Source organism: Gorilla gorilla, chromosome 18 (genome assembly GCF_029281585.2).
Source record: "Gorilla gorilla gorilla isolate KB3781 chromosome 18, NHGRI_mGorGor1-v2.1_pri, whole genome shotgun sequence".
NCBI classification, from domain to species: domain Eukaryota; kingdom Metazoa; phylum Chordata; class Mammalia; order Primates; family Hominidae; genus Gorilla; species Gorilla gorilla.
In genome coordinates, this window is record NC_073242.2 from 14,584,251 (window position 1) to 14,608,905 (window position 24,655).

The window sequence follows — 24,655 nt, forward strand, 5'->3', positions numbered from 1 at the left end:
TTGTTGCTTCCAGCTTTTTCCAACACACACACACACACACACACACACACACACACACACACACACACTTAATTGAAGTGGAAAAAGAAAAAGGCTGTCAGGACAAATAAGGTTGTTATCTAGTGCCGTTTTGGTTTATAAAGGGAATGAAAAATAAGGGTGCGTGCGTGGATATGAACCCTGGTTTTGCCACTTATTAACTGCATGATCTTGGGTAAGTCAACCTCTCAGTGACTCCGTTTCCGTGATGATAAAATAGGTTTGATAATAGTACCCAATTCGTAGGAAGGTTGTGAAAATTAAATACCTTAATATGTAAAGCCCTTAGGATAGTGGCTTTGCATAGTATACACCATCCAATACTATTCTTATTCTTATTATAAATCTAGTAATTGTTACTACAGTGGTGACTTTCCTTGACCCATCTACGCCAATTCCCTCTCCGGGACTGCGCCCAAAGCTTCCAATTCCCGCCCACCCGGACGATTCTGCGGTCGCTCCTCCTCTCGCCCCGCCTTTTCTGGATGGCCGTAGGCCCGCGGTTGCGCGATGCATGCCGGGCCTTGTAGTCCGTTCGCGGAGTCCTGCCGCCGAAGGCCTCGCGGGTGAACTGCATCTCCCAGCGCCCCATGCGGCGGCGGCCGTAAAGCGCGGCGGTCGAACGGCCGGTTCCGGCTGAATGTCAGTGCTGGGCTGTGGGCCGGGGAGGAAGGCGGCTCGCGGTTCCTCCACCGCCTCCGCCGCCGCATCCTCCGCTTGTGCTACCGCCGCGGGCGCTGGGCCGCTCTGCTGGTCCGGCATGAGACCGTGAGACGAGAGACGGGTCGGGGCCGCCGACATGTTTGGCCGCTCGCGGAGCTGGGTGGGCGGGGGCCATGGCAAGTCTTCCCGCAACATCCACTCCTTGGACCACCTCAAGTGAGTGTGGGGGGCGTAGCGGGAGGCCGCGGGGCTGGACAGGGGGACGGGGCGCCGAGCTCCGGGTCGGGGCTCTAGGAGGCGTGAGAGCGGCGGCGAAGGGCGCCCGGGGAAGCCCGTGTGGTGGTTAAGAGCGAGGGCTCGGGAGTCAGGGCGCCTGGGTTCGAACCCTGACCCCGTCGCTCTTGGCTGTGTGACCTTGGACAAGTCGCTTAATTTCTCAGAGTCTCCGTATCCCCACCTGTAAAGCGAGAGGATGCGATTTCAGTTTATGGACACAGACTTTGTTCTTGACGGTGTCCACCAAGTTTCCTGGCGGGGTGCTTCTTAAACTGAACAGTTTAGGGGGTCAAAGGCCTGGGTCCTGGAGTCGGGCAGGTCTGGGTCCGAATCTATCTGTGTGAATGTAGGCCTCAGGTTCCCCACTTGTAAAAAGAGTAGAGTGACAGCACCTGCTTCCTGCCATTGTGTTGAGGGTTGGTTGGATAAGAGAATGAACGTTAAGCTCAGAACACGTACAATTGCTCATTAAACGGCATTAATTATTATAAAAGAACAGATTATTTTCCGAGGGGAGTCTAAGCTGGGGGCATGCACGCTGAGACCCAGGATTTTGGGGCGATTGGGGAGGATGATGAAAAATAGAGACCTCTGAGGAGGGAATGACTCTACAGCTCTGGGGGAGGACAGGTGGCAGATAGGGTCTTGGGACCAGGAGTGCAGAAATTAAGAGGCTGGCTTTGCAGCCACACGTGCGTTCAAATCCTGAAACCACTATTTACTGGCTGTGTGACCTTGGGCAAATTACTTCACCTCTCTGAGCCTCCAGATTCCCATTTGCAAATGGGGATTGTGAACATTGTAATGGAAATGGAAGGTGACTGACCCAGTAGGTACATAGTAGGTGGCCAGTAGTGGTAGCTGTGTTTATTATCAGCTCAGCGAGGCCTTCCCAGACCACCCTACCTAACGTGCTCCCCCCATCCCAGTTCCTATCCATCACATCTTTCTCTTGCTTTCATTGAGTGCTTCTCCACTCTCTGCAATTATTCTTTATTTTTTATTTATACTTATTTTCTGTCTCCTGTTAAACTGGCACTTCACGAGGGCACAGACTGCTTGGTTTGTTCACAGTTGTATTCCCAGCATCTAGTACTGCTCTCTGCTTACTTAAAGAGTGGAAAAATGAATGACTGAATTGGGAAGAGGTGGAAGAGCATGCAGGCCAGGACCCAGGATTTGGGGGCAGGTGTGGAGGATGATGAAAAATAGAGATCTGTATGAAGGGAAAGGCTTTAGGGAGGGAAATGGCGGGGATGCTGAAGAGGGGAGTAGACAAACCTTCAGTGTCAAGAAATAGGCAGGTTTCCAGAAGGAGATCCTGAGACTACTAATGGGAAAGGAGGAGGATAGGGTTAGGGATATGGTGGGAAGCAGTGGAAGGGAGACGGGGCTGTGGAAAGGATTGGTGGGAGGGAACTAGATAGGGACTTCTCATGTGTCCCTGGGAGTGGGGTAGGGGTAGTGGCAGGGCCGCAGTTCTCAGCTGTGACCTTTCTAGCATGGAGCAGCATTTAGTAAACGTTTGTGAGTCTTGAAGAGTGGGGAGCAGGAGGGTTCACTGTGTGGTGAGGGGCACTTTTAGAGCAGGAGGTGGTGAGAGAAGACAAGGGGAGGAAAGAGGCCCAGGACAAGTCTGGGGTGGGTAGGGAGGCGGGGATCTTAGATGGGAGGGTAGCTGGCCGGGAAAGGGAGTGGTTGAAGGATTTCAGGAATTTATCGAGTGGGCGGAGGTGGCTGAGGAGGGGAGGGGAGTTATCCAGAGGAGGTTGGGCCTCCTGCCGGCATCCAGGTACCTCCAGGTTCTCACCTACCTCTGCTTAACTCTAGCCCTTTTAAATTACCGTAATTTATTAATTTATCAAATGCATTATTCTGTACCAGGTATTTGCTAAGGACTTCCTGTGTGTTATTTCCCTTAGTCCTCACAAGTCTGAGTTACAGGAACCATTATTGTTTCCATTTTACGGAAGTGGAAACTAAGGTTCAAGGGGCTTCAGTGACTTGCCCCAAGGTGTCAGCAGCTGAAGGGTACCAGAGGCAGGATTTGACTCCCGAGCTTGTGCTCGTTATACTGTCTTTCTGAATAAAACTTCCCAGTAAGTCTGTTTGAGAACACTTTTGACTTGGCTGAGTCTCATCGCCAGTGGGGCATCTTTGCCAGCCAGCAGGGAATGGTAAACGGTCTCTGGTTCCTTTGCAGTATCCTGGGAACTGCCTGGGTTCATTGTTTAGATCACATGTCTATCGGATGCTTCTTTGGAAACTCGAGTTGCCTGCCCTGAATCAGGCAGATCAGCTTAATCCATATTACAGCCCCAAGAACCTGAGATTTGTGTATTGGTGGGGGGGTTAGAAGATCCCCCAGTGACTTGGAAAAGAGTTTTGTCAACAGCCGGTGCCCACCCTGGGGCTTGTGCCACTCTGCGTTTGGCTCTGTTAGTAAACATCTTGGGTCTTGGGTACAGAACAGCTCGTTCCCTGAGGGAGTTTGCAGGCTGGTGGGGGAGACAGCTGTAGAGCCAGTGACTGTACAGTGTGACAAGTGCTGAGATCGCCATGGACCCAGGGTTCTGTGGGAACCCTTATTGGGAGCTTTCTGGAGGAGACAACACCAGCGCGGGTTCTCCAAGAACAAACAGAAGCCACCATGGGGGGACAGCAGGGGCGGGAGGCGGAGCACTGTGACCAGGACCCTGGGGGTTTTGTGGCATGTCCAGGTGGGGGCTGATAGCTGTGGGAAACAAGGCTGGAAGTAGGAAGGGGCTTGGGATTTATCTGACACTTCGGGTGACCAACCGTCCTGGTTTGCCTGGGCTGAGGGGTTTCCCAGGATATGGGACTTTCAGTGCTAAAACTGGGAAAGTCCTGGACAAACTCGTATAAACTGGTCACCCTACCAGTGACAAGTGACAGTTCTTAATACACTCTTGCCTTGACCTAGAGCAGTATGGATGGAGAGGGAAAGTTTAAGATCGTTAAAAGAATTATTTATTTATTATTATTATTTTTTAAATACACAAGGCATCTGGAAACCCTCCTCTTTTTTTTTTTTGAGATAGAGTCTCGCTCTGTTGCCCAGGCTGGAGTGCAGTGGCACGATCTTGGCTCACTGCAAGCTCCGCCCTCCCGGGTTCACACCATTCTCCTGCCTCAGCCTCCAGAGTAGCTGGGACTACAGGCGCCCGCCACCACGCCCGGCTAATTTTTTGTATTTTTAGTAGAGACGGGGTTTTCACCGTGTTAGCCAGGATGGTCTCGATCTCCTGACCTTGTGATCTGCCCTCCTCGACCTCCCAAAGTGCTGGGATTACAGGCATGAGCCACTGCACCCGGCCTAGACTTGACTTTTTTAGAACAGTTTGAGATTTACAGAAAGATTGAGAAGATAGCACAGAGAGCTGGAAACTGTTTTTAGCTTCATTATTCTTTGTAACACTCCCAGCTTGCAAACTGGAAAGGAATTTTCCTGTTAGGGTTTTACTTTTGCTAAATGGTAGAAAACTTCATACCTGTGGTCTCTGTCTACTGAACTGAGTTAGTGATTTAGCTCCGGCAGATTGAAGTAGTCAAGAGGTTATTTGCTACACACCATGGGTGGTTTATTGTCCAGATTAGTGGCAAGGCTGTGACATTGACTGACAAATGTCCACCACCAAGCGGAAGCCTGAGTGATGGAATCGTTTGATTGCTACTGAAACATCATCTTTACCAGGGACTGCAAGTCTGCGGCTGGTAGAAATTGGTCGTTTTTGTATTGTGGGCTTCATTCTGGTCCACTTTGTGTGGGGGTCAAGATTTTTGGTTCCAGTGACAGAAACCCAGCTAGAATTGCCTTAAGCCTCAAATGGATTGAATAGCTCCTGTCACTGAATGGTCTATCCCCGCTAAACCATGGCTGAATCCAGGTGTTTGGAGCCGTCAGAAATCGGCCTTTTTCCACCTTTCAGCTCTACCTTTTTCCTGTTGGTGTGATTTTCAGGCAGGCTGCAGGCTTATATCATATCAGCTTAGCATTCCTGAGGAAAAAGAGAGCTTCTTTTCTCAATATTGCCAGCAGAAGTCCAGAATTGAGACTGAGTATCCCTGGACCAGCAAGGTCTCATGCCACCCCTGAACTGTCACTCTGGCCAAAGGTATAGGGGGATCTGATTGGCCGTTCCTCACTCATATTCCCTTCCCTGGAGCAAGAGTGGGATGAGCTCCACTCAAGCTAGTGGAAAAGAATGAGAGAAAAGGGTGGTTCCCCATGGGAGAATCAGGGGTTATTGCCCAAAGAAGGCAGGGAATGGATCCATGGCAGGTAGACAGACGCACACCTACTCTTGGTGCTTTCAAGTTTTGGCTAAGGTGGCACTGACAGTGTTAGAACTTGGGGTACAATATTGCCATGTTGATTTTCTTAAAATATCGTCTTCACCATGCTACACATTATGGGTCCTAGGCTCCCACTATGTCACGTCTAAGTTCTTCCAGGCCTTCCCACCATCTAGTTTGGGAGCACAGGGAGTTAGGAACATCCTTGGTAGGCAGACGCTGTTTAAATGGAGACCAACGGGGTGAGTAGTTGTTACCAGGCAGCGGGGTGTCAGGTGGAAGGAAGGATGTTTCAGGCAGAGGAAAAGGCATTTGAGAAAGCCTAGTGGGGCAAGGGGAGCAGTGCACATTAGCAGAACTCACGTGGTTCAGCAGGGGAGTGTTCACTGGGTGAAGAGGAAGTGAGGACCCAAGCTCAGAGCCATGCTTGGGAGAGTCTCCAGAGGCCAGGTCCCCTGGGGCCCTGTAAATCACTTTAAGGAATTCAGACTATGAGTGAGAACAGTAGGGAGCCACTGAAGGTTTTTTAACCACAGAAAGGCTGTGGTCTGGCTGAAGCTGGCAGAACGGATTGGAGGAGGGGCAGACTGGAGGTGGGCCTCCACATGTGTTGGTGGGGCGGGGAGCAGGGGCGCTGCTGCCGTCCCCTGGTGAGTTACGGTAGCAGCTGCTGTCATCCAGGTGTATCTCCTGTTGGTGGTCCACTCACACACATACCTCGCCTGCCCACTTGAGCTTCCCTGCTCTTTTCCTCCTGCCCATCCAAATCCCTAGCTCTATCCCGAAAATGCCAGTTCTTCCCTAAAAATTGCCCTGGTGACTTCAGCCAACAAGAGTTTTGCTGTCTTCTCTAACTTCTCCTGTGCCTGTTCACACTGTCCCACACAGTTAACACATTATTATATACTTCTCATCGCCAAAGAGTGGGTCGGCTGTTAGCTCCTCTGCGTTCTTAAAGTTTCATCTCGGCCTTGAGTTAGACCCTCAGGAAGCTGGCCGGGGTTCCTGTCCTTTGGCTATCAGACATTGTCCTCATTTGTTACATATCTTTTTGTTGTTTTCTCCCAATTTGAACATAAGAATCATGAAAGCCTGTATGGCTTGTTCGGCTGGGTACTGGTATGCCAGCACAGGACATGGCAGATAGTAAGCAATCAACAAATATTTGTCACAGGATGAACGAGAGGCAGACCTCTGTTTTCAGAAAAGGCCAGTCTTTTCCCAACAACTGCTTGTTCTCCCCAGTTTAGTCACAGCACCTGTGCCACAGCCATGACTTTCTCTAGGGCTAAAGCCCTAAAGAAAGGTAGGGTATAGCCCTGCCCATACCCTACACATCCCCGGCCCAGCCTCACTTGCCGGCCCTGTTTGACATCTTTGGGGGATGATTCACCAGGGGAAGCACAGCCTGTGAACACCTTCTCTAATCCTCTAGCCTGATTCCACCCTCCGTGAAGCTTCTCCTCGTCCTGCTGGCCAGAAGGCTGAACACTGACCAGATGGTGGTTTTCAGGGCACAGAGTGGGACACACTGGGGAACGTCTGCAGGGCCTCTGCCCGAGTGCTGAACAGGCCAGACAGATACAGGCTCTGTGTCTCCCATCCCTCTACCACACCGGAGACATTGTTATTTGGAGCTGTGTGGACATTGGGGGGTAAATTTCTAACCCCCAGACCTCCTATCATTCTCCTTATCCTTTCTCATGCCCCAGCTTGCAAATGTACATTTCAAAATCTTGAAGGAGGAGCATCCTAATAAGCTCATTATGGTGCAAGGCATAGCACGTGCAGAAAATGCTGTCACTGAAATGAACTTGGACCTAGCATTCCTGTCTCTGAAATGGACTGAATTGCTAATTTTTGAAGGATATGGGGCTTTATTAACTGTAGTGGTTTAACCTGTGAAATTAGTGACTCTTGAGAAAGCAGAGGCTATTGAGGCCAGATTTGTTTACGTCTGTCATCCTTGGTGATGCACCTCAAGTGTGTTGGTTGCAGTTTCTCTTCTCCAGGCATTTCAAACTCTGAAGCTCATCTGTCGGTGGAGAGTTAGCTAACTGGCAAAGCTCGGATATTGAGACTGCATCTGCAGAGCTCCTGCTGGGGATATGAGAATACTGGCTCTTTTCCAGACAAATGGAAGTTAGAGCCTTTTATAAGGACTTTCCATAAGATCTGATAGTATTTTCATGCCTTTTTGGTTTATCTATTTGGTGTTTTTTAATTTATTTTATTTTATTTTTTGTGTGTTAGGCATTCATAACCTCATGTAAATTCTTGGCCAATAAAATTGTTGCTTACTTCATTGTTTGCATTTCTGTAGTCCTAGAAGGGTTATAATCACGGGGTCTGGAGTTCAGTCTGCCTGGTGCTAACCTAGGCACCTCCTGTGCTGCACCAGGGCCCTGGGCAGATGCCTCAGCTCCCAGAGCATCATCCCCAAAGGGTGGATTGTTTCTGGGATTAAACGAAGCACTCAGACAGATACTGGCAGTAATAGGAAGCTTCATCTGTTTTACTGAGGTACATACATAGTTTGAGAAAACACGTTGTCATTCTAACAGTGGTTATCATTGTAAGAGAAACATTTTAATTTGCTGCCATTAAGTAGCAAGGTAATTATTCTGTCCTTTGAAACTTTTCTGAGATAAAGACACAGCTTTGCATACAAAGATGGTCATAGCAACATAGTTATCACTCACACAATTAGGAATCTTAATGCCCTTCAAAAGAGTTGCTACTGTGCTTGTCCTTTCAATGTCATACTGTGTAGCCATTACAGATATTTGCAGACAGTTGTCAATAACTAAAAAAAGTGCTTTTGTTTTAGCTGAGGTGGGAAATAAGATTGGCACTGAAATGGATAATGCAACATGACCTCAACTATGTAAATATCCATAGCAAAGAAAAAGACCCGAGGAAATAGATTGCAACTCCAGCAGCAGTCATCTCTAGGCACCACGGTTGCCGTTTCTCTTTCATTGTTGTCAAAGTTTCCTGCTTCTCTAAAGTGAATGTTACATTTATAATCAGAAGGTTTTATTAAAATGGGCTGGGTGAGTTGGCTCACACCTGTAATCCCAGCACTTTGGGAAGCCGAGGCAGGCAGATCACTTGAGGTCTGGAGTTCAAGACCAGCCTGGCCAACATGGCTAAACCCCATCTCTACTAAAAGTACAAAAATTAGCTGGGCATGGTGGCCTGCGCCTATGAACTCAGCTACCTGGGAAGCTGAGGTAGGAGAATCGCTTGAACCTAAGAGGCGGAGGCCGCAGTGAGCCAAGATCACGCCACTGCACTCCAGCCTGATGACAGAGCAAGACTCCATCTCAAAAAACGACAACAACAACAAAAAGTTATTAAAATGTTTATATCTCTGAGGTGGTTGAATTACCTAATCTTCCAAAGCCCTGGAATTAGATACACCATTAAAACATTAAATCTTAATCCATTCAGCCTTTCCCCCCATTACATTCAAGCAAATGTATATTGAGCATCTCTTCCTAAAACACTGTGTAAAACGGTGTGCTAGGGCATTGTGGGACAGAAAGACGAGCAAGGTGAGGGTGTAACCCCCATTGAGCTTTGGAGCTTGCGGTCTGCTATTTCTGTATACCAGCAAAAGACATTTAGAAAATGAATATTTGAAACAATATCATTTACAATAGCATAAAAAAATATCGACTACCTAGCAGCAACTCTAACAATAGATCTGCAAGACTCCTGTCAAGTGAGCGTGGAAACAAATGCTGTAAATATCAGAATGTTACACTATTGTAAATATGTCAGTTCTCTCCAAATTTAGCCATAGATGTAGGGCAAGTCTAAGAAAATTTTAGCAGGTATTTTTGTGGAAATGAAGAAGGTGATTTTTAAATGTATATGAAGATTAAAAGGGCCAAGAATAGGCAATATTGAAAAACAGAAGGAAAGAAGTTGGAAGACTTAATTACCATATGGCAAGATTTACTGTAAAACTGCAGTAATCAGACAGTATGGTCTTGATACAAGGATAGACAAATAGATCAATGAAACTGGAGTATCCAGAATGAGACCCACATGGGTAGTCACCTGATCAATGACAATGGTGGTGCTGGAGTGCAGTAGAGAATTGAGGGCCTTTTCTGTAAATGGTGCTGGGTCAAGTAGATTTCCATATAGAAAAACTTAATTTTGGCCAGTACCTCATATCATACATAGAAATCAGTTCCAGATGTACTCAAAGTCAGAATGTGAAGAGTAAAACAGTAACTTTGTTAGAAGTAAAAAGCATTTCCTTATAACCTTGGGGTAGGTAAGAACCTCTTAAGCTTGATACAAGAAACACCATCCAAGGGAAAGATTAGTAAATTGAACCACATTAAAATTAAGAACCTCTACTCATCTAAAGACCCAGTATAAAGGGAACGAAAAGGTAAGCCACCATCAGAGAAAGTATTTGCAATATTTATCTCCAGTAAAGGGTTTGTGGTCAGAGTATATAAAGAACTCTACCAAACAAGCAAGAAAAAGCCACACAGCCTAATTTTAAAAATGGGCAGGCTAGGCGTGGTGGCTCACGCCTGTAATCCCAACATTTTGGGAGGCTGAGGTACGTGGATCACGAGGTCGGGAGATCGAGACCATACTGGCTAATACGGTGAAACCCCATGTCTACTAAAAATACAAAACAATTAGCCGAGCGTGCTGGCGGGCGCCTGTAGTCCCAGCTATTCGGAAGGCTGAGGCAGGGAAATGGCGTGAACCCAGGAGGCAGAGCTTGCAGTGAGTGGAGATCGCACCACTGCACTGCAGCCTGGGTGACAGAGCAAGACTCTGTCTCAAAAAAAAGAAAATGGGCAAAAGACTTGCACAGGCACCTCACAAAAGAAGATACTCAAACAGTCCATAAGCATGTATGAACAGGCACCCAGCTTCACTACTGCAAGAAAGCCCCCACGCAATATCACTGCATACCCAGCAGATGGCGCCACCGACCAGGGCAAAGAACACCAAGTATTGAGAGGCCAAGAAACAAATGGAGTTCTCAGACCTTTCTTCCTGGCCACAGGTCTGTGGGCGAGCTATTGAACGTCGCCAAACCTCACTTGCTGTCTTGTCCTGTGCAGTGGCAACAGTGTGCACATCTTCAGGTTACTGTGAGTCTGTAGGTCACATGAAGCCCTCGCAGAGAACCAGGCACATGGGGGCTCCTAGAATCTTTTTTTCAGGACTTACCGCCCTGCCCTCTCTGCCTATAAGGGCCTTCTGGTAGTTACTAGGACTTTTCCCCCCAGAAATTATTTAATAAGGGCAACAATAACAATAGCTAGCACTTGTATCATACATAGTAACTGCCGAGTTAGTTATCTGTTATCTCCCAACACCACCAAAATAGGTAGATACTAAAGTATTCAGGTACCATTGCTGTTTACATTTTACAGGTGAGATAACTGAGGTGCACAGAGGGAAAGTAACCTGCTCAGGATCACCCAGCTAATAAGTGATGGAGGTGTGCTCAGACCCAGGCATTCCAGTGTCTGTGATTAACCCTATGTTCTAATTATACCAGTGTTTGTAATTAACCATATACTCTAGTGCCTCTCAGGAAATACCAGACTTTCTCTACTTCCTGCTCTGGTTTCGCTGAACCTTCCCATCACGACTCCTCCCCTGAAGCCCTCTTTCCCTGTTTGAATCTAGCCTGATCTCTTTTCTACCTTCCTGGAATATTCCTTGGATAATGTAGTAATAATGTGAATAACGGCCCCCACCACAATGACCATAATCTAATCACCATAGCAGCCAAGCCTGCTTCTGTTGAGCCCTTGCTCTGTGCCAGGCGCTGTGCTTGGCTCTTTCAGTGCATGGTCACGTTGCCTCTCTGGAACAACCCAGTGAGGAAGCCTTGACTGTTCCCACCACTGTGTAGAATCTGAGCTGCAGAGAGGTGAAGCGCCTTGTCCAAGGCCACAGTTAGGAGGTGGCAGGGCCAAAGGTCAAGCCCAAGTCTGTCTGCCAGACTCCGAAGCCTGACCTCTTCACCAGAGCTCTGCGCTGTCACTTGCCGTGTCTGGCATTTGGATCCCTGGCTATGTTCAGTCGTGTATGCTTTGATCTAAGTTATGTTTACAAAGACCATCCCCTGCCCCATTCAGCATTTATTGAACACCTGCTGTGTATCAGACATTTGGAGTGTATTGGGGTCACCAAGATCAATAAGGTGATGGTGCTGACCTTGAGGAGCTCAGGTCTAGTATGGGAGGCAGATCTTTGCAAATGAGGGTGGGCTGTGCAGTAGCAAATATGTGTGGGTACAGAGGTGCCAGTGAGGAGGGAACAATTAAATCCACCTGGGAGGGGGGCATGGGGAACGCTTTACCAAGAGATGCCCGAGCTGGGTTTTGAAATGTAAGTAAGAGTTTGCTGGTTGACAAGGACAGCAAGGGCATTCTAAGCAGAAAGCCCCATCAATTGAAGTCATGTGGTCCTAAAGAATTTAAAATTTCCTCTTCTTGTTGGGGATCTTCAGAGCAGACCCACTACCTAAGCCACCGTCTCCCATTGACCAGGAGTATGATGTGTGATGCTAATAGATGTACACAGAAGAGAGGAGGGAGAATCTGCCCTTCTCCCATATTGCCAACAATGTCTTGTCACTGGCAGGGTGTCGGGCACATGGGGGCCTGCGTGGAGAGTGTCACTGATGGCCACAGCTGGAGTGGTGCGGTGACTGTCAGACTTCAGTGGGATTGGGGCCCTGCACCAAAAGTCCAATTCAATGGGTCTGGGACAACTTACAAAGGTGATTCTGATGCAGGATGCCTGGGAACTGCAGTTTGGAAAACTCTGCCATTTGAAACTCTTGGGGAAGATGCACTTGAGGCAAGATGAAGATGTAGATTTGGGAGTGGGTCCTCCAATGATTCATCCCAGGGTGGTTCAAGTGCTGTTTGAGTTACCTAATTATAGAGGGAAACTGGGCCCATGCCCCCTCCCGCAGCCTTTTGGTAGATTTGGGTACAAGTGGTTGAGAATTTGTGTTTTTTTGAGGGCTCTTCTAATTACTGCATATTAAAAATTACATGCAATTTCTAATAAATTAATTAAATGCTTCATTATACTAGGTCTTTAAAGCATAAGAAACAGTAACAGTATTCATAAATAAACCCTAGACCCTTTAAATAGCAGGTTGTTCTTTATTGTTTCATCTTCAAGCTGCTTCCTCTTTATGTCTTACCCGTTTTTAGAGATTGTAGATGGGACAATCCTGCCTAGACCTTTCCTTCCTTGCTCTCACCAGACCCCCAGCCCTGAAAACTGAAGTTAGCCATAAAAGAAATCAGGAGGGGAGGGCACTTTTCCTGAGTCACTTCCTCTTGGTGTCTGCTTTTCCTTCTCAAGCCTGAGCTCCCTTGACAGGTGAAGTTACCTGGGGCTGTGGGCCCTGGAGAAGCCGTCTTAAAAGCCGTACCCGGTGGCACTCCCAGGGCATCCAGCCAGGCTTCTGGTCCCCGCGCTGCTGAGGACTGGCCTCGGTGATTCTTTTGGTCTCCCCCACCAGCAAAGAGGCCTTGAGGACTGGAAGGTGTCTACCTGTCTCTGCTCCAGCACCTGGCATTCAGGCCTGTTTGGGTAGATGAAGTACAGCACCATAGCCTCTCCAGCCCTTATTCATTTATTTATTTATTTATTTATTTATTTAGAGTCTAGCTCTGTCACCCAGGCTGGAGTGCAATGGTGTGATCTCGGCTCACTGCAACCTCCACCTCCCAGGTTCAAGCAATTCTCCCTGCCTCAGCTTCCAGAGTAGCTGGGATTACAGACTTCCGCCACTACACCCAGCTAATGTTTGTATTTTTAGTAGAGACAGGGTTTCGCCATGTTGACCAGGCTGGTCTTGAGCTCCTGACCTCGGGTGATCCACCCGCCTCGGCCTCCCAAAGTGCTGGGATTACAGGCATGAGCCACCGCTCCCAGCCAGCCCATTTAACTCAGTGAATTTAACAATCTGTTCTCAGCAAAGAAGACCATTGCCCTTGGGCTGCAAACCACCCAGGTCATTTGAGCCATAAGTTCTGATGGGCTCACTGCACTTGAGAGGGATTGTGAGCATTCCAAGGGGAATTGCATGTGATTTTTGTCCCAGCAACTGCTCTGGGACCCAGCCTTCCTAAGCTGTGGCTCCATCTCTCTAAACCTCAACATTAGCCTGGCTGCAGGTCCCGTGTTAGGCATCCAGCCTGAGCTGTATGTCCCCACTTGCTCTGAAGGCATCAACATCATGGGAAGCATATGAAACAGGTGGCTACTTGCTCTTCTCTCAGTCCTGCTGAATCTGAATTTCCAAGGGGGCTCCAGGAGCCCCCACTTGATTCAGTTCTCCGGGTGATTCTCTTGCACACTGCAGTTTGAGAGTAGTTGACTTCAAGGGTTTGACGATTTTCTTGTCTCCGTCTGGATTGGTGTGTCCTTGGTTTAACCCTTCAAAGCATTGTCTGCTATTTTTCTTGGGTTGTGAGTTACATCTAATCTGAATGGGAAATTGCATTACCCAAACCTGAAAAAGCATTGCTGTATTGTCTCCAAAATATTGCTAATGGTCATGGGACTTGGCTTGCATTTCAGTTGGTAACCTTTAGTTTCCTTTTCTCTCATTTCTCTCAGGTATCTGTACCACGTTTTGACCAAAAACACCACAGTCACAGAACAGAACCGGAACCTGCTAGTGGAGACCATCCGTTCCATCACTGAGATCCTGATCTGGGGAGATCAAAATGACAGCTCTGTATTTGAGTAAGGGTTTCTAATGATTGCTGTTCTTTGATTATTCTTCTTTGAATGTTTTTCTAAATGTATACTATGAGTCATTCTGGATGATGTCAGGATTTGACGCTAATTTGATCTTGCCTAGATATTTATCTCTGTCTAGCTGTAAAAAAAAAAAAAAAAAAAAAAAAAAATGCCCTTGAAGCACTATAGAAATACAAGCCAAAAATGGGGAAGTTATGGAAATGAGTGTCTCTAGAAAACCTGAAAATGTCATGGGTAATTTTCCTCCAGGTTGTGTCTGATTATTTTCCCAAAGGAAGGAGAACATGTCTGGTGGTTAGATTCGACATGAACAGAAGGCCTGTGCCCTGGGGGAGTCCCTGAGGGCTCCCAGTTACCATGTTTACTGATGACCAGGCACAGGGCTGAGCTCCTGATGAGACGGTCCACCTAAGTTTCTCACCCATCCTGTGGTAGAGGCCCTGTTGGTGTCCCCTTTTTTGCTTTTTTAGCTGGTAAGCGGTGGAAAAGTGACACACCCAGAATCAGTGAGGGGTCCCCCCACTCACCACTTCCTAGGTGAGCAGTCCTCAGCCAGGCTCTTCATCTCCCTAAGCCTCAGTTTCTTTACCTTTAAAAGAGAGAGAAAAAGTTCTCTTTGTCTAGTGCCTGGTACAGGAATAAATGATAGCAAATGATAAAGATAGACGTGCCTCACTGGACAGTTAAAAAGCAAGGGCCGCCAGGCGCGGTGGCTCACACCTGTAATCCCAGCGCTTTGGGAGGCTGAGGCAGGAGGATCGCTTGAGCCCAGGAGTTTGAGACCAGCCTGGACAACATACAGAGACCTTGTCTCTACATATAATTAAAAAATTAGTTATGCATGGTTGTGTGTGCCTGTGTTCCCAGCTACTCAGAAGGTTGAGGTGGGAGGATTGCCTGAGCCCAGGAGGTCCAGGCTGCAGTGAGCCATGATCTTGCCACTGCACTACAGCCTGGGTGACAGAGTGAGACCATGTCTCAAAAAAAAAAAAAGCAAGGGCTGTTAACTGTGAACTACCTCCCTAATAGATCTGCCTTGATGTCTTAGTGCAGAAGGATTTGGGACTGGGTTATGACAACCACCAAACACGGGTGTGTGTGTGTGTGTGTGTGTGTGTGTGTGTGTGTGTGTCTGTGTCTGTATTATAAATATTGAGGCCACTTTTAAAACTCATTTTTGAAAAGTAAAGGTGTTCTATTTTTAACCTGGTTTCTTATTAGATATCCGAATAAGAAGGATATTACCTTTTCATGGATTCAGACAGAATTAGGCAGCACTGAGCAAGTTCCTGAATATAGGTTCAGGGTAGCTTTATATTTTCATCAGCAAGGTTATCCAATAAAGCTACTTGTGGAAATGCAAACTCTTTAAAATGCAAACCTGTAAACACTGGCTGTGATCTCCAAAGCAGAACATGTGAGTCATGAATTTGTGTTTATATACAGACCTAGTTCCTTTAAGGATCCATGGGGAATTTTGTTTTGTTTTGTTTTGTGAGATGGAGTGTTGCTGTGTCATCCAGGCTGGAGTGCATTGGCGGGATCCCGGCTCACCGCAACCTCTGTCTCCCAGGTTCAAGCAATTCTCCTACCTCAGCCTCTGGAGTAGTTGGGATTACAGGCATGCACCACCACGTGGGGCTAATTTTTGTATTTTTAGTAGAGACGGTGTTTCGTCATGTTGGCCAGGCTGGTCTCAAACTCCTGACCTCAGGTGGTCCACCCGCCTCAGGTTCCCTAAGTGCTGGGATTACAGGCATGAGCTACCGTGCCCAGCTGGAATTTTTTTTTTTTTAAATATCTTTTTGGAAATGAAAAAGACCCTTGGGTTAAAGATTAGAAACTGTGTCCCCCTTGACTAGAATGGACTTATTTTTTTTTTTAGAGACAGGGTCTTGCTGTGTTGCCAGGGCTGGTCTCAAACTCCTGAGCTCAAACGATTCTTCCTCCTCAGCCTCCCAATGTGCTGGGATTACAGGCATGAGCTACTGCACCCTGCCTAGAACAGACCTGTCATTCTAGGTCCCAAGATGACACCCTGTCCATCTGTCATCCTAGAAAAGCTGCTGAGCTCTTAGGGTCTCCATGATTCTTAAACAGTTATCCAACAAAGTCCCTAAGAAAATTTTGTTTTTACTACATTTTAAAATTTTGGAATAATTTAAGATTTATAAAATAGTTTCGAAGATAGTATAGAATGTTCCCATTGTAAGTGTCTTACATTACTGGGGTGAATTGGGCAAAACTAAGAAACTGACATTGGTACAGTATTATTGAGTCAACTTCAGCCCCCATTTGGATTTTGCCAGTTTTTCATTAATATCTCCTTTCTGTCCTAAGATCCCATCCATGTTCCCATAGTACATTTGGTTGTCGTATATCCCCAGCCTCTGATCTGTGACTCTTTTTTAGGCTTCCGTTGTTTTTGCCACCCTGAAAGTTTTGAGAAATGCTAGCCAGGTCTCCTGTGGAATGTCCCCCAGTCTGGGTTTGTCTCATGTTTTTCTCATGATTAAACTGGCAGTTAAGGGGAAGAAAGCTATAGGAGTAAAGTTCCCCTCTCATGCCATCATCACAAGGCATTCACGATATCCACATGACATCCTGGTGATGTTACCTTTATCACCTGGTTAAGGTGCTGTCTGCCAGGTTTCTCTACTATAAAGCTACTGTCTTCTCCTTTCCCCACACTGTTCTTTAGAAGAGAGTCACCAAGTCTACCCCACCTTTTCATGATGAGGGGGTGGGGGTTAAGGTCTACCTTCTAGAAGGGGGCAGTATCTACATGTATTATTTGAAATTCTTCTGCATGGAAGATCCATCTCTTCTCTCTCATTTATTTATGCAGTCATTTGCTTATATTAATATGCACTCGTGGATATTTATTTATACTTTGGGCTATAATTCAGAATGTTGTTATTTTATTGCTCAAGTTGTTTCAGCTTTGGCTATTAGGAGCTCTTTCAGGCTGGTTCTTGTATCCCCTTGATATGCTCTCTTCCTTTTGTTTTTTGAGCACTTCTTACTTCCTGGTACTATAAAATGCTCCAGTCCTACAATCACACTTTTTTCCCAACGAATTGCCCACTCCCCTGTGGAGTTGTAAAAAATCTAGGTTCATGGATTTTATGCTAGACCTACCCTGTCAATCCCTGGGGCAAGATCTAGGTACAGGCATTTTAACAAGTTCCCAAGTTGGTCACAGTGCGGCAGTGAGTTTGCTGGTGGCCCTTAGGAGTCACTGATTTATGCAACTTGAACTGAAGGTAGACAAAAATAGGCCAAATGACAGAAATACTCTGGAGGTCAACATGAATGGCATTTACAGGCAGATGGGCCTCCGAGTTGGAGAAGATTGTAAGGGTCTTTTTTAGGCCATTTAAATTTTTTCATTTATCCGTTCATGGATTCAGACAGAATCAGGCAGCACTGAGTAAGTTCCAGGCCCATGACCTCACCACTGTGGAGATGCCAGACGAGGACAGAGAGGCACCCACAACTGAGTCAGCCCGCAGGCACACCTCATTTCTTCCAAGTGTCCCAGATGCAAGATTATCTGGTGTTAGCTTGAGTACAGAGAACACATAACTAGAAACGTCATTCTCTTTCTTTAGAGAAAGGCACTGGATGGTCTGTTTCCTTTTCAAGGCTGAAAGAGCCAACGTGTACCCCCAGAAGCCAGTGCCGCTAGGCTGTGTACAGACAAGTATCCTATCCACAAGGAGAAAGGCAGAAACAGACCTGGGGATGGGTTAGTAGGGTTTCTGCACCACATCAGTACCTGTGTATTTCTTTCTAGTTATTTTCCCCTAGAACTTGACAATTTGGGAGCCACAGTACATTTGGTTGTCATATCTCCCCAGCCTCCTCTGTTCCGTGACTCTTTTTTAGTCTTCTGTTGTTTTTACGACCCTGAAAGTTTTGAGAAATGCTGGCCAGGTCTTCTGTGGAATGTCCCCCAAAATGGGTTTGTCTCACTTTTCTCATGATTAAACTGGCAGTTAAGGGGAAGAAAACTGTAGGGGTAAATCTTTTTGGGAAATTTTTTTTCTTTTTTTTCTTTTTTTTTTTTTTGGCTCTGTCACCCAGGCTGGAGTGCAGTGGCCTGATCATATCTCACTGCAGCCTTGAACTCCTGGGCTCAAGCGGTCCTCCCACCTTAGCCTCCTGAGTAGCTGGCACTTCAGGCATGCACCACCACCTATTTTTTTTTTTCTTCTCTGTAGAGGTAGGGGTCTCGTTATTTTGCCCAGGCTGGGTCTTGAACTGGCCTCAAGCGATCATCCTGCCTCAGCCTCCCAAAGTACTGGGATTGCAGGCATGAGCCACTGTGCCCAGCTCTAAAACTCATTTAATACTCATAATTATCTTATTCCTTTGCTGGGAATTCCAGTTGTGGCGGGTGACAATGGGTGGCATGACCTGTGCAGATACCTTGGGGGAGAGGGGTGAATCTAATACTTGTGTTGTGAATGAAACCAGATAATAATTTCTGTTTCCACATGTGGAAGCAAGCCACTGATGCTTTTCCATTCTCTCCCCAGCTTCTTCCTGGAGAAGAATATGTTTGTTTTCTTCTTGAACATCTTGCGGCAAAAGTCGGGCCGTTACGTGTGCGTTCAGCTGCTGCAGACCTTGAACATCCTCTTTGAGAACATCAGTCACGAGACCTCACTTTGTAAGGACATTCCTTGGTATTTGCCTCTGTGCTGCTGTGCATGTAGCAGGGTGAAGTTGGGCGTGGTTTTCTGTGTCTGCGCTTACTATTCGTCGGCTCAGGCTATCCTAACAAAATACCATAGACTGAGTGGGTTAAACAGTAGAGATTTGTTTTCTCACTGTTCTGGAGCGTTGAAGTCCAAGATTGGCCAGGCATGGTATCTCATCCCTGTAACCCCAGCACTTAGGAGGCCAAGGTGGGCAGATCACTTGAGCTCAGGAGTTTGAGAACAGCCTGGACAACAAGGTGAAACCCCGTCTCTACAAAACACCACAAAAATTAGCTGGGTGTGGTGGTGTGCACCTGTAGTCCCAGCTACTCAGGAGGCTGAGGCAGGAAGATTGCTTAAGTCAAGGAAGTCGAGGTTGCAGTGAGCCGTGATTGTGCCACTGCACTCCAGCCTGGGTGACAGAGCAAGACCTTGTCTCTAACAAAAAAAAAAAAGTTCAAGATCAGGTTGCCAGCAGGGTTGGTTTCTAGTGAGGGCTCTCTTCCTGGCTTGCAGACGGCCACCCTCTTGCTGTGCATGGCCTTTCATCTGTGTGTGAGTGGAGAGAAATTGAGAGAGTGCTAGCTGGTGTCTCTTCCTCCTTCTATGGGGACGCCAGTCCTATTGGATGAGAGCCCCCACCCTTATGACCTCATTAACCTTAATTACCTCGCCAAAGGCCCTGTCTTCAAATACAGCCACGATGGGGGTTAGAGCTTCAATGTAAGAACCTGAGGGGGACGTAGTTCAGTCCCTAACCCTGTGTTTGTTTCTGTGTGGTGGGTACTATGAGAGTGTTCCCCTCTGCTGATGATGCTGGGGGTGTTTGCAGTTCTTCTTTATGACTTGCTATTAAAGAGTTGGGGTCGCTGAATCATCAGCCAATGGAATAAGCACTGGAAGAAGTAAGACAAGGAAGACCTCTGCCAGAGGGCAGGCAAGGGTGTGTGCATTGGTACCAACCCTCCTGCTTCAGTCCCTCCATCTAGCTAGTGAGTGTGTGACTCCGAACTTCTTACCTGCCCTCACTAAGCCTCAGTTTCGTCATCCGTAATAACCACCCCTGAGAGGCAGGTGCCGTCAGTGCTTTCATTTTAACACCCAGGCGCCAGCTCTAGCAAAGCCAGAATAGAGAAGGGGTTTCATCCCAGGCGATTAGCTCAGTGGTCTTCAGTGAGGGGACATTTGGCATCATCTAAAAACATTCTTGGGGGTGCTGCTGACATCTAGTGGGTAGAGGGTAGGGGTGCTGCTAAGGACAGGCCCCCCACAACAGGGAATTACCCAGCCCAAATTGTCCCCAGTGCCGAGGCTGAGAAACCCTGGTTTGGTTCTTAATCCTCCACGATAGACTGCTAGCTTTGTTATTCCAAGGTGACTTCACCAAGCCCTGGCCCTGCCCGCCAGAAGTGGGGGACAAGTGGCCAAATGTCTATATCAAAGGCAGGCTCTAAGTCCCCAGGACAGGTCTGAAAAAAGTCTGCAGTGGGCAGAAAGAGGTAGAGATGGTGGCATTCCTCTGGCCAAGAGGGAGAGGTGAAAGGGCTGCTGAGTGATGGCTCTCGCAGCCGCCGCTAGGTGGTGCTGCTGCCTCAGAGACGCCTTACGCTTCCCAGTGACCGCAAGTTGACAAATGTGGGCCGACTCCTGTCTCCCTAAATGGTTTCCCTTGTTACCAGCGCCTGTTTCACTGGATGTGAAATGACTGCGGTTTCTAAAAGCTCTGAGGGGAAGATCCAGCTCAGTGGCACAGGCCCTCGACTCAGACTGAACCAGGTCCCAGGCCCAGTTCTGCCCCACACTCGCTCCCTGCACATGCCTGGACAGTGAAGGCTCCGAGCTGCTGTTTGTGCATCTGTCAAGAGGAGAGCACAGTGGCTGCAGCATAGAGTGGCTGGGCGTGAGCGTGAGAGCAGGTGTTCAGAGCGAGGCACAGGGTCTGGCAGATAGGACATGGCCATGGTGTCGGTTTTATCCTTTAAGGCAACATCACCCTCAGTGTCCCTGCCCTGGGAAGCCTCTCAGTCCAGCTAGGCACGGGGTGAGTGGATTGAGATGGGGGTGGGGCAATCAAAACTTACGGCTTTTAGAGTGTTTCTCTGAATTATGTGGCTTTTAAAAATTGTATATATTTAATGTGTACAACTTGATTTAATATATACATATACACAAAAAAATGTGTACATTGTGAAATAATCATGGCAATCAAGTGAATTAACATATCCATCACCTCACTTTTGTGTGTGTTTTGGGGGGGGGTTGTGTGTGCACATTGTGTGATGAAAATATGCAGTAGATCTGTTAGCAGATTTCAAGTCTGTAACACAGTAGGATGACCTGTAGTCACTGTGCTGTACATGAGAGCTCCGGAACTTACTCATCGTGCATGGTACCCTTTGATCAGCGTCTCCCCATTTCCCTCCTCCCCAGTCCCTGGTAACCACCCTTTGACTCTCTGCTTCTATGAATTTGACTGTCTTAGATTCTCCCTGTAAGTGAGATCATGCAGTATGCGTGGCTTTTCTTGTCCTGGCACCAAAAAGGGTGCCCTGCTGTGGGAAACCCAGGCAGATGCCCCTGGCTTTATAGCCCCTTCACCACAGTGCTTTTATAAGCCCTGCAAAAAGGGTAGAAATCATTGCACGTTTACAGAACTTGGATTGGTAAGGGGTGAGGAGGATAGAAGACCTTTGCTTTTATTTTTATTTTCTAATCACAGAAGAAAAAATGTCCTCATTGTTAAATAACAAAAAGCCAAATGTTAGAAAAATGTAAAGTCAAGTTTCTGCAGAATTCAACCCTAACAGTCCATTGTGCACCAGCCATTCTGCTGTTTGCTTTTCTTTTTCCCACCTTCCCAGTGTATCTTAGATCTCATTGTCCTGTTCTGTAACCCTGCCTGGTTTGGTTTAGGAGTGGCAGCTTGTTGTGCTATAATCTATTTAACCTGACCACGGGCATTTAGGTGGTTTCCAGCTTTTCACTATTACAAGCTACCATTTCACAAATGCACCTGTTGCCTGTTGGGGTTAGTGACCTAAGTGACAGAGTCCCGAGAGACTGAGATTACGTACAGGCTCCCGGGTTTATTAGAAAAGGATACCACAGAAAGTCAGCCACATAGTGAGGGGGTAGTAGAAAAATCCCAGCCTGATAATAGAGGCACCTCCAACTGTCCTATGGTGGCCCCCCACCACCCACAGAGTCATCTCTTGGAGGCCCTGGAAAAGTCCCTGCTGGGGAGTAGAGGGAGCCTGTCGCTGTTCCAGCTCCAGGGTACAGCTGAGAGACTCACAGTTGCACATCTGAAGCTCCCAGTATGGTGTCTGTGCTGCTGGTGGTCTGGAAGCCACTAACCAGTCACAGCAGGGCTCAGTAAGACACCCCAACAGCTCCTTATCCTGCCAGCCCATTACCCCTCCCTACTTCTCCCCCAGCAAGAGCCAGAATGACACAGAAAGAAAAAGAAGTGCTCTGGGTATCAGAATCACCTGGGTGACACGATACCCATGTTAGACTCCAGGTGGATAAACAAACTGTGGACTATTCAGAGAATGTAATACTATATAGCAAAAAAGAAAAGAAAAAGGAAAAGGAAAGAAGGAATGAACTACTACCATTGCATACACAGCAACCTGGAAAGCCCTCAGATGTGGTAATAAGCGAAAGGGGCCAGACATAGGAAGTGTGCGTACTGTCTGCTTCCATTAGATAAGGTTCATGGACAGGCAAAACGAGTGATGTGCTAGAAGCAGAATAAGGATTGCGTTGGGGTAGCGGGTACTGACTGGGCAGGGGCCTGAGGAAGCCTTCTGGAGAGCTGGGAATGTCAGATTTGGGATCTGGATGGTGCTTACACCGTGTGTATATGTAAAAATTCATCATGCTGGGCACTTAGGGTTATGTATCTATGTGTTTTATACATAGATATACCCGAGGCTGGGTACTTTATAAGGGAAAGAGGTTTCATTGACTTACAGCTCAGCACTGCTGGGGAGGCCTCAGGAAACTTACAATCATGGCAGAAGGGGAAGCAAACACATCCTTCTTCACATGGCAGCAGCAAGGAGAAGAATGAGTGCTCAGCAAAGGGGGAAGCCACTTACAAAACCATCACATCTCCTGAGAACTCACTATCAGGAGAACAGGATGGGGGAAACCACCCCCATGATTCAATTATCTCCACCTGATTCCTCCCACAACACGTGGGGATTATGGGAACTACAATTCAAGATGAGACTTAGTTGGGGACATAGCCAAACCATATCATACATGTATGTGTGTGTATATTTCCACATATGTCAAGCTGTCCACTTAGGATTTGTGATATACATAACCCCATCTTTAAAAACATTAAGATTCCTAAGATTCTGCCTTAGACCCATTGACTCCTTGCTTGGAGGGATCCCCAAGCACTGCCTCAGTAGTGTTATGAGCAAGCGATTTTGAAAACTGCTCTTCTAAGACTACAGACCGCACAGCCTGTCTGCCATGCCTGCTCAGAGTGCACAGTGGCTTTTCTGAATGCAGTGGCTTTCCCGGAGAACTGACTTCCAAGGAGGACCACGCCACAGGCCCACACTGTGGCTTCCGTCACGATCCCGGGCTCCCAGATTCCTCTTTGTGGTGTTTTTGATGATTCCCAACAGACTGTTGAGTTTGACTTTGATCGACCTCAGTTAGGTACCTCGACGGCTCCAAATAACTTAATGGTTTATTTCCTCTTCACCCAAGAGCAACTGTTTTCAGTCCTGGAATATGGTAGAGATTTTCTTTGTTTGTTTTGTTTTTAGAGACAGGTCTCACCCTGTCGCCTAGGCTAGTCTCCAGTGATACGATCATGGCTCACTGCAGCCTTGAACTCCTGGCCTCAAGCTGGGACCACAGGTGCACACCATCACACCTGGCTAAAGCTGAGATTTTGAATCTCCGAGTAATAGTAATAAGAAGAAGAAGAATGGCAGTTAACATTATCGAGTGCTTGCATTGCGGCCCATGCTGTCCATTCACACAGCCAGTGAATCAGTGACTACTACTACTGTCCTGAGTGCTTTCTGTGCATTTTCTCCATTAACCCTTACCACTACTTCATGAGGAAGTTTTGGCTTCATAAAACTGGGGCGTGGGGAGGGTCAGCAGTTTGCCCAAGGTCACAGCACAGCTAGGAAGTGGCAGGGGCGAGATGTGGACACAAGCAGGCCAGTCCAAGTCCACGATTAAACCCAGAGCTTCCCAAACACGAGCACGCATGGGGAGCCCTGCGCTCTTCTCACATGCAGAGTGCTGGGCCCACCCCTGGAGATTCTGACTCCGTGGCGCAGGGCCGGGGCCCAAGATCCTACAGGTCTGACAAGCTCCAGGGTTGCTGTGCTCGCCATCTGAGGACAAGACTCTGAGTAGCGAGGCTCCAAACCATGCCCCCAGCAGGTGTGAATCGTGTTCTGCCTTTAGCTGTCCTGGGGGCCGGGCAGGTGAGCTGGTGCAGCGCTCACACAACATTCCAAAGGACAGGCGATGGGACAGCAGTGCCTGCCTTGCAGGGTGGCTGGTAAGAACACAGAGGGAAATATGCCTGGCAAGGGCCCAACACTGAGATATCAAACTGCAGGCCATAGGCTGCAGCTGGCTGGTAGACATGTTTTTGCCGGCCAGCACAGCTTTAAAAGCTAGTTTATTTCAGTGGCAAACATGTCAGGATCAGGAGATGCAGTGTTGGAATCTGATTTTGCCTCTCTTCACTGTTGAAAGCTCTCGCCATACTGGCCTGCATTTCTGCAGGGCCAGGCGCTGGGAGCTGGGGAATGGGGTTGCTCTTCAGTTGACCCCAGTGCCCTTGGGCCCTCATCACCCAGTTTTCA

General features: G+C 47.5%; 1 protein-coding gene across 10 annotated transcripts in view; it reads left to right on the plus strand.

Annotated features, from left to right (window-relative positions):
• The first annotated feature begins 544 nt into the window (after positions 1-544).
• Positions 545-24,655, plus strand: part of CLEC16A (C-type lectin domain containing 16A) — a 237,361-nt gene continuing 213,250 nt past the window's right edge. For 3 of the 10 annotated variants that reach the window (XM_055365297.2, XM_055365303.2, XM_055365299.2), the window contains exons 1-3: positions 658-918; positions 13,942-14,070; positions 18,633-18,766. In XM_055365297.2, the coding sequence (XP_055221272.1) occupies positions 839-918; positions 13,942-14,070; positions 18,633-18,766 (343 nt within the window). In that variant the 5' untranslated portion in view covers positions 658-838. Of the gene's footprint in view, positions 919-13,941; positions 14,071-18,632; positions 18,767-24,655 lie in introns of all 10 variants that reach the window. The other 7 variants (XM_055365298.2, XM_055365304.2, XM_055365301.2 and 4 more) reach the window with 5 other exon arrangements.